General features: G+C 40.2%; 1 protein-coding gene across 3 annotated transcripts in view; it reads left to right on the top strand.

The window, feature by feature from the left end:
- The first annotated feature begins 8,702 nt into the window (after positions 1-8,702).
- Positions 8,703-10,332, top strand: part of MIPOL1 (mirror-image polydactyly 1) — a 373,501-nt gene continuing 371,871 nt past the window's right edge. For 2 of the 3 annotated variants that reach the window (XM_033188225.1, XM_033188224.1), the window contains exon 1: positions 8,705-8,893. Coding sequence is in view for 1 of the 3 variants with exons in the window: in XM_033188223.1 (XP_033044114.1) it covers positions 8,876-8,893 (18 nt within the window). In the remaining 2 variants the exon portion in view is untranslated. Of the gene's footprint in view, positions 8,894-10,332 lie in introns of all 3 variants that reach the window. The other variant, XM_033188223.1, reaches the window with a different exon arrangement.

Raw genomic sequence — 10,332 nt, 5'->3', positions numbered from 1 at the left:
AAAGACCAAATCTACGTTTGATTGGTGTAACTGAAAGTGGCAAGGAGAATGGAACGAAGTTAGAAAACACTCTTCAGGATATTATCCAGGAGAACTTCCCCAACATAGCAAGGCAGGCCAACATTCAAATTCAGGAAATACAGAGAATGCCACAAAGATACTCCTCGAGAAGAGCAACCCAATCCCAAGATACATAATTGTCAGATTCACCAAGGTTGAAATGAAGGAAAACAAGTTAAGGGCAGTCAGAGAGAAAGGTTGGGTTACCCACAAAGGGAAGCCCATCGGACTAACAACAGATCTCTCGGCAGAAACCCTACAGGCCAGAAGAGAGGGGGACCAATATTCAACATTCTTAAAGAAAAGAATTTTCAACCCAGAATTTCATATCCAGCCAAACTAAGCTTCATAAGTGAAGGAGAAATAAAATCCTTTACAGACAAGCAAATGCTTAGAGATTTTGTCACCACCAGGCCTGCCTTACAAGAGCTCCTGAAAGAAGCACTAAACATGCAAAGGAACAACCAGTACCAGCCACTGCAAAAACAGGGCAAACTGTAAAGACCATCGATGCTGTGAAGAAACTGCATCAATTAATGGGCAAAGTAACCAGCTAACATCATAATGACAGGATCAAATTCACACATGAGAATATTAACCTTAAATATAAATGGGTTAAATGCCCCAGTTAAAAGACACAGACTGACAAATTGGTTAAAGAGTCAAGACCCATTGGTGTGCTATATTTAGGAGACCCATCTCATGTGCAAAGACACATACAGGCTCAAAATAAAGGGATGGAGGAAGATCTACCAAGCAAAGGGAAAGAAAGAAAAAAAAAAAAAAAAGCAGGGATTGCAGTCCTGGTCTATGATTAAACAGACTTTAAACCAAAAAAGATCAAATGGGACAAGGCCATTACATAATGGTAAAGGGATCAATTCAACAACAAAAGCTAACTATCCTAAATATATATACACCCAAATCAGGAGCACCCAGATTCATGAAGCAAGTTCTCAGAGACCTAAAAAGAGACTTTGACTCCCACACAGTGATAATGGGAGACTTTAACAACCCACTGTCAATATTAGATAGATCAATGAGAGAAAATTAACAAGGATATCCAGGACTTGAACTTAGCTCTGGGCCAAGCAGACCTAATAGACATCTACAGAACTCTCCACCCCAAATCCACAGAATATACATTCTTCTCAGCACCACATCACACTTATTCTAAAATTGACAACATAATCGGAAGTAAAACACTCATCAGCAAATGTAAAGGAATAGAAATCACAACAAACTGTCTCTCAGACCACAGTGCAATCAATCAAATTAGAACCCAGGATTTAAAAACTCACTCAAAACCATACAACTACATGGAAACTGAACAACCTGCTCCTGAATGACTACTGGGTAAGTAACAAAATAAAGGCAGAAATAAAGATGCTCTTTGAAGCCAATGAGAACAAAGACACAACGTACCAGAATCTCTGGGACACATTTAAAGCAGTGTGTAGAGGGAAATTTATAGCACTAAATGTCCACAAGAAAGCATGAAAGATCTAAAATTTACACCTTGACATCACAATTAAAAGAACTAGAGAAGCAAGAGCAAACAAATTCAAAAGCTAACAGAAGACAAGAAATAACTAAGATCACAGCAGAACTGAGGGAGATAGAGACACCCACAAAAAACACCTTTCAAAAAATCGATGAATCCAAGAGCTGTTTTTTTGAAAAGATCAACAAAATCGATAGACCAATAGCAAGACTAATAAAGAAGAAAAGAGAGAAGAATCAAATAGGTGCAATAAAAAATCATAAAGGTGATGTCAGCACTGATTCCACAGAAATACAAACTGCCATCAGAAAATACTATAAACACCTCTATACAAATAAACTAGAAAATCCAGAAGAATTGGATAAATTCCTGGACACATACACCCTCCCAAGACTAAACCAGGAAGAAGTTGAATCTCTGAATAGACCAATAACAAGTTCTGATATTAAGGCAATAATTAATAGCCTACCAACCAAGAAAAGCCCAAGACCAGATGGAATCACAGCTGAATTCTACCAGAGGTACAAAGAGGAGCTGGTACCATTCCTTCTGAAACTATTCCGATAGAAAAAGGGAGAATCCTCCCTAACTCATTTTATGAGGCCAGCACCATCCTAATACCAAAGCCTGGCAGAGACACAACCAAAAAAGAGAATTGTAGGCCCATATCCACAATGAATATCTATGTAAAAATCCTCAATAAAATACTGGTAAACTGAATCCAGCAGCACATGAAAAAGCTTATCCACCATAAACAAGTTGGCTTCATCCCTGGGATGGAAGGCTGGTTCAACATATGCAAATCAATACACATAATCCATTACATACACAGAACCTATGACAAAAACCACATGATTATCTCAACAGATGCAGAAAAGGCCTTCAACAAAATTCAACAGCCCTTCATACTAAAAACTCTCAGTAAGCTAGTTATTGATGGAACCTATCTCAAAATAATTAGAGTTATTTATGACAAACCCACAGCCAATATCATACTGAATGGGTGAAAACTGGAAGCATTCCCTTTGAAAACTGGCATAAGACATGGATGCCCTCTCTCACCACTCCTATTGTGATGGAAGTTCTGGCCAGGGCAATCAGGCAAGAGAAAGAAAGTGTATTGAATTAGGAAAAGAGGAAGTCAAATTGTCTCTCTTTGCAGATGACATGATTGTATATTTAGAAAACCCCATCATCTCAGCCCAAAATCTCCTTAAGCTGATAAGCAACTTCAGCAAAGTCTCGGGATACAAAATCAATGTGCAAAAATCACAAACATTCTTACATACCAAGAACAGACAAACACAGAGCCAAATCATGAGTGAATGCCTATTCACAATTACTACGAAGAGAATAAAATATCTAGGAATCCAGCTTACAAGGGATGTGAAGGGCCCCTGCAAGGAGAACTACAAACCACTGCTCAACAAAATAAAAGAGGACACAAACAAATGGAACAACATTCCATGCTCATGGATAGGAAGAATCAATATTGTGAAAATGGCCATACTGCCCAAGGTAGTTGATAGATTCAATGCTATCTTCATCAAGCGACCACTGACTTTCTTTACAGAATTGAAAAAATCTACTTTAAAGTTCATATGTAACCACAAAGGAGTCCGCATAGCCAATACAATCCCAAGCAAAAAGAACAAAGCTGGAGGCATCACGCTACCTGACTTCAAACTATACTACAAGGCTACTGTAATGAAAATAGCATGGTACTGATACCAAAACAGAGAGATAGACCAATGAAACAGAACAGAGGCCTCAGAAATAACACCACACATCTACAGCCATCTGATCTTTGACAAACCTGACAAAAACAAGCCATGGGAAAAGGATTCCCTATTTAATAAATGGTGCTGGGAAAACTGGCTAGCCATATGTAGAATGCTGAAACTGGATCCCTTCCTTACACCTTATACAAAAATTAACTGAAGATGGATTAAAGACTTAAATGTAAGACCTAAAAGCATAAAAACCCTAGAAGAAAACCTAGGCAATACCATTCAGGACATAGGCATAGGCAAAGACTTCATGACTAAAACACCAAAAGCAATGGCAGCAAAAGCCAAAATAGACACATAGGATCTAATTAAACTAAACAGCTTCTGCACAGCAAAAGACACTATCATCAGAGCAAACAGGCAACCTAGAGATTGGGAAAAATTTTTTCAATCTATCCATCTGACAAAGGGCTAATATCCAGACTCTACAAAGAACTTAAACACATTTACAAGAAAAAAACTAACAACCCCATCAAAAAGTTGGCAAAGGATATGAACAGACACTTCTCAAAAGAAATTTATGCAGCCAAACACTTGTGAAAAAACACTCATCATCACTGGTCATCAGAGAAATGCAATTCCAAACCACAATGAGATACCATCTCATGCCAGTTAGAATGGTGATCATTAAAAAGTCAGAAAACAACAGATACTGGAGAGGATATGGAGAAATAGGAATGCTTTTACACTGTTGGTGGGAGTGTAAATTAGTTCAACCATTGTGGAAGACAGTGTGGCAATTCCTCAAGGACCTAGAACTAGAAATACCATTTGACCCAGCAATCCTATTACTGGGTATATACCCAAAGGATTATAAATCATGCTACTATAAAGACACATACACACCTATGTTTATTGCAGTACTATTTACAGTAGCAAAGACTTGGAACCAACCCAAATGTCCATCAATGATAGACTGGATTAAGAAACTGACACATATACACCATGGAATACTATGCAGCCATAAAAAAGGATGAGTTCATGTCCTGTGCATGGACATGGATGAAGCTGGAAACCATCATTCTCAGCAAAATATCACAAGGACAGAAAACCAAACACCACATGTTCTCACTCATAAATGGGAGTTGAACAACGAGCATACATGGACACAGGGAGGGGAACATCACACACCCGGGTCTGTTGGGTGGTGTGGGTGCTGGGGGAGGGATAGCATTAGGAGAAATACCTAATGTAAACGACGAGTTGATGGGTGCAGCAAACAAACATGGCACATGTATACCTATGTAACAAATCTGCACATTGTGCATATGTACCCTAGAACTTAAAGTATATTTTAAAAACCCATTAAAAAAATGAATCATGATCCTTTAGACAGGTAGCTAAAGGATCCTCCTTATATCCTTTAAAAGGATTACTATAGTCAAGCAAAGTGCCATGGGACTGACTTGAAAATTTTAAAAATAGCTTGAACCATCATATCTATGTTCATTAATCTCATGTCTAGCCCAGTCTAGAACACTTCCTTATATGTGTCTGCTGGAAAGCTACTCTAAGATGCTTCCCTAGCAATTCAAACTCATTCTATCAAAAACGGAACTTACTTATTCACCAATTTCTTTAATATCATCAATGCTTTCCTCTTTCTCAACTAGTTATTTACTAGATTTGCAAGCTATTTCCTACTTCTTCAAGCCACCCTTTTCCATCTATCCTCATACATTTTATTTATTTATTTATTTTTTAAGACAGGGTCCAACTCTGTCGCCAAGACTAGAGTGCAGTGGTGCAATCTCGGCTCACTGCAACCTCCACCTCCCGGTTCAAGTGATTCTCGTGCCTCAGCTTCCTCAGTAGCTGAGATTACAGACATGTGCCACCATGCCTGGCTAGTTTTTGTATTTTTAGTAGAGCCAGGGGGTCCCACCATGTTAAATAGGGTGGTCTCGAACTCCTGGTCTCAAGTGATCCACCCGCCTCAGCCTCCCAAAGTGCTGGGGTTACAGGTGTGAGCCACAGAGCCCAGCCTTTTTATCATTTTTCAATTAGATTAACTAGTCTTCCAAACTTGAGAATTTTGATTCTGAAATATATTTCCATATTTATAAATGAAAGTGTAAATCTAATCTCATCACTCCTGTTTAACTTTCAATATTCATTGACTATAGAATCAAGTCCAAGGTACTTAATTGAGAGATCATTTATATTGCCTGGCACGGTGACTCATGCATGTAATCCCAGCACTTTGGGAGGTCAAAGTGGGAGGACTGCTTGAGACCAGGACTTTGATACCAGCCCAGGCAACATAGTGAGTCCCCAACTCTATTTTTAAAAAAGACCTTTCATAATCTCTCCAACTTCATTTCCCACCACTTTCCATGTTAAATTTTATACTGTGATACTAAATTGCTTATAGCTCCTTACAGTATCTTACCCCCATATTGATTCCTTTATAAGGAATTCTGTTTTCTCTGCACCTCCATCCTCACCTGTTTACCTTGCTAAGTCTTATTCATACTACAGGAGGCATTTTCTCCTTCAGATATTCCTGACTCTGTCTTCCTCATCCCCAAACTCCCCTATCCCAAAGCCATTTCTCAGTTTACACAGTGTGATGGTTAATTTTGTTAACTTGGCTGGGCCATGGTGCACAGCTATTTGGTGAAACATTATCCTGGATGCTTCTGTGAAGGTGCTTTTTTGATGAGATTACCATTTAAATCACCAGACTTTGAATAAAACAGATTATACTCCATAATGTGTATCCAACTACAATTCTTTTCTGAGGCTTGCCCGCCTCTTCCCTCAGATTTTGGACTCACTAAAAGTTCACAATTGCATGAGCCATTTCTTTACAATAAATCACTGTCCCTCTCTCTATGTAGTCTCTATGTGTACACACATATCCTTTTGGTTCTGTTTCTCTGGAGAATCCTGATTAATACATATGGTATTCTCAGCTACTTGTGTGCCTAATTGTTATTCATTATTTTATTTACAGAACTGATCAGTGTGTGAGACATTGCGGGAGCCTGATATTTATAGACTTGATAATATTAATAATAGGACATTCTTTTCTTCCCTGTAACAAAAGAGTGGTTCATTTTCTTCTTCTCATCTTCATTCATATTTCTGCAAAAGCCCAGCTTATATGAGAGATGAGGACATAGACAATATCTTTGATAATCATTTTGAGAAGAGAAAAAAAGCTATAATTTATCTCTTTCACTTCTTATAGACAGGCAACTGTTAGAATGACAGAAAATGAAGAAATGGGTATGTTGGTTATGGTGGTGGTGGAGGGGAGTAGGGGAAAACTTACCTGTTGTGGTATGAAACGTTTAGGGAAAGAGCATTAATGAGTTACTTCCGGTACATTCGGAAAAATAATAGGGAGAATTAGTCCTAAAGTTTGAACTCACTGCATAAAACAGAGAGAGAAAGAGAGAGAGAGAGAGAGAGAGAGAATCAGCTTACTAAAAGGAAAGAAAATACGAGGTTTCTCTTTATCCTGGAGACGGTTAGATAACAGGCTTTAAAAAAAGGAGGAAATGAACTTTACTCAATGAAAAATATTATAATTTTCTCTAAATTCTACTAATTCATCACATGGTTTGAATGTTCTCATTGTGGTAGTCACTATCCTGCTTTATTTCTTATTTCCTAGCTAGGAAAATCAACTTTTTCCTTTGTTTTGCACATAATTTGATTTGGCCCTAAGCCTTTGCACAAGCTATATACTTCCCGATTGGAGTATTTACTCTGATAAACTGTACAATCTTTGCTTTTGTTTCATAGATTTTTATGGTACTTTATGTTCATAAATATGATTCAAATCCTGATTGAAGCAAAAAAAAAAAAAAGAAAAAAAAAAACACTTCAAAGCTGAACCTGTAACAAACTTCTTGACAGCACTGTCTGCTCATTACAGCATACATAACCAAAATTTTGTGAATATTATAAACTCTATTGTTCCAAGAAAACATTTTGTTTGTTAGTTTTCACAGCCTCATGCTCTGTCCCCCAGGCTGGAGTGCAGTGGCGCCAGCCATCGTAGCTTATTGCAGTCTCCACTTCTGGGGCTCAAGCGGTTCTCTCACCTCAGCCTCCCCAGTAGCTGGGACTACGGGTATGCACCATCATGCCCAGCTAATTTTTTTGATTTTTAGTAAAGTCAAGGTCTCGCTATGTTGTCAAGGCTGGTCTCGAACTCCTGGGCTCAAGTGGTCCTACTGCCTCAGCCTTCCAAAGTGATGGGACTACAGGCGTAAGCCACCGAGCCCAGCCATTTTAGTTTTTTAAACTCTATTTTGTACATTTACTAAAGGATAAGTTCCTTTCATTAACTTCAACCACCAATTTAGGAACCCGTCAGCACCTCATATTAGCCTATTCTCTGGGGTGTATTAAAAATATTATTGCTCATTACTCAGCACCCGGAAGAGTACCTGGCACATAGCATGTGGTCACCAACTATTTGGCGTCTGAAGGAATCATCAGTAACAGGAGTTAAAGTGACATTTATAAAAGCAATTCTTAACTATGGAACAAAAAACCCAAATTTAAATTACTGGTAATTATACCATTCTTAGTTCACGGAGGTAGGCGAATTGAAAACTTTGGAAGTTTTTAAATTCTGTAAGGTTTAACATTTTTTCTTGGAGGATTCACATATCGTACATAAGAATCCAGATCTCATTCCAGCACTTCAGTCAAAAAAAAAAAAAAAAAAAGGGGACCAGCTCCAAGGTTATAGTGTGAAACGTTCTTTGGCCAGGATCTAGACAGTACTTTTGTTCACTCAACCGGAGCCCGATCTGGTGCCATTTTCACTCGACCGTCGCTTCCAAACACGCCCCTCCCACCTCTCATCCCAAACCACACACAAAGAAGGAAACCACAATTTCGCCACGTCCTGGGAAAACTCCACCAGGCCAAGTGTGAGGCCACAAGACGCCGTTTTTAGTTCCGCGTTTTCCCTCTTCTAATCCTATTAGGTTTTGTCCAGACAAGGTTTTGCTCTTTCAGAAGAGAAAGAGCGTTTTGTGCTCGTCGTCTTGGATTCGACAACCATAAGCGGCCCGTTAGGTCAGCCACCGCAGCGGATTAAGTTCGACTACTTTCTCTCCAAACTCCTCCCGAGCCTTCTACTCAAGCTCTCTCTTTCGCCTGGAGGCCCCGCCTCGCGGCCCGGCAGCGCGGCACGCGCATGCCCGGTGAGCGCCGCCTGCGCCTTCCCCTGAGGCGCGCCGCCTGCGCCTTCCCCTGAGGCGCGCCGCCTGCGCCTTCCCCTGAGGCGCGCCGCCTGCGCCTTCCCCTGAGGCGCGCCGCCTGCGCCTTCCGCGCGCGCCGCCGCCCCGTAGGCTCTCGCGCGCCGCCGGCGGCTGGCTGCCTCCCTCCCTCCATCCCTCCCGCGCCGTGCCCCGCCCCTCTCCTCCTCCCGGTCGTTTGTGGGTGAATCTCGAGCCGGGAGGTTCTGAGCCAGTGGCGATTGGCTGACGCGGTGGCTGCGCACTGGGCCTGAGAAACTCTGGTCTGGCGCGAGGTGTCGACTCCCCGGGCTATGCCAGGCGCATCTCAGGTAAACGGTGGGGCAGGGAGGTTTGGGCGACGGAGAATGATAGTGGTGGGCACAGATCAGCCGTGGAGTTTTCGGCCGCAGACTTTTCCTTGGAAAAGGAGAAGGGGCCGCGCGGTGTCTGTACTTAGTGAATGCTGACCCCGCGTGGCCGGGAGTGATGGGGCTCCCTCGAAGGTCAGTGTCGTGTGGTCCTCAGGTGGCAGACAACTCTTTCTGGGTATGATTTTGGTATTGTCTCCAGTTTCCTAATACTGGACCTGAGCAGCTGAGCATTTATTCAAGGGTGTATTTTTTTTGTGTTTTTCCCTTAAGTCGCAGTTAGTCAGAACGTTCCAGTCCTCGCTCAACCTCTGATCGACTCTGTGTCCTTGAGAGAGTCACTTACTCGTTTTATATTTCAGTTCTGACACGTGGAAGTGTGGGCGAAGAATGAGGGGCTTCTTTAAGCGCGCTGAACCATGCAGTAAAAAGATACTGTTGGATTTTTTTTTTTTTTCTTGGTTCACAATATCCCTGGGCCCGGTGCAACGTTTGGGAAGCATTTTAAGCTCGATAGATGGAGGGAACAAGACAGCCGCATTATTAGACAAGCATGGTAGAAAGGAACAACTTTCCACAAGCACACGCGTTTGGAAAAGCTCCTTGGAGCATTTTATGCAGGTTAAATCACAGTGGTAGTAGATAGAAATAAGTCAAAACAAAGGGCCAAACAAAACTACATTTCAAAGAGGTGTTTTTTCGTTCCTAGGTAACTTGAATATACTATTACAAGTTATTGGCGTTTCAAAGTTTTTCCTTGTGATCTGGTATGGAGTTAATCTAAAATGACAATTACATAATCATTCTATGCAATCGTATGCCAATAAAATTAATTAAAACAAAGTTGACTTTTTAATATAAGAAATAGGAATCAAGACATGTCATTGATGGGAAGTAATGATGGCAATCAGCAAAATGAATGGGAAATGTATACAATTTTCCTTCAAAGGCATAGAGTTTATAGAAATATTTTTATTGCGTCAATATTTAAAGTATAAAGACCTATAGAAAAGTGTATGAATCATAAGTGTACAGCTCAGTGAATTTTCCCGAAGTGTACATACCCATGTATCCAGTATCTAGATCAGGAAAGAGCATTAATGTATCCCAGAAGACCCACTTCGTGGTTCCAAAGGTAATCATTATCTGGACGTCTAACATTATATTTCACCTATTATTTACTTTATATAAATGGAGTAATATGGTATTTAGTCCTTAGTGTCCGATTTTTGCTCAGTATTTTATTTGTGAGATTTATTCAAGTTATGTAGCAGTTCGTTATTCTCATGGTGTATGTATAGTATTTCTAGTTTTTGGCTATTACCAATCTGCTATAAAGATTTTTAGAAATATTTTGATGAAATTATGTTTACTTTTTTTTTCTTTTTTTTTTGAGATGG

Source organism: Trachypithecus francoisi, unplaced genomic scaffold (genome assembly GCF_009764315.1).
Source record: "Trachypithecus francoisi isolate TF-2019V2 unplaced genomic scaffold, Tfra_2.0 Lachesis_group3, whole genome shotgun sequence".
NCBI classification, from domain to species: Eukaryota; Metazoa; Chordata; class Mammalia; order Primates; family Cercopithecidae; genus Trachypithecus; species Trachypithecus francoisi.
The sequence above is the reverse complement of the archived record's forward strand: the minus strand, read 5'-3'. Positions and strand labels throughout refer to the sequence as shown.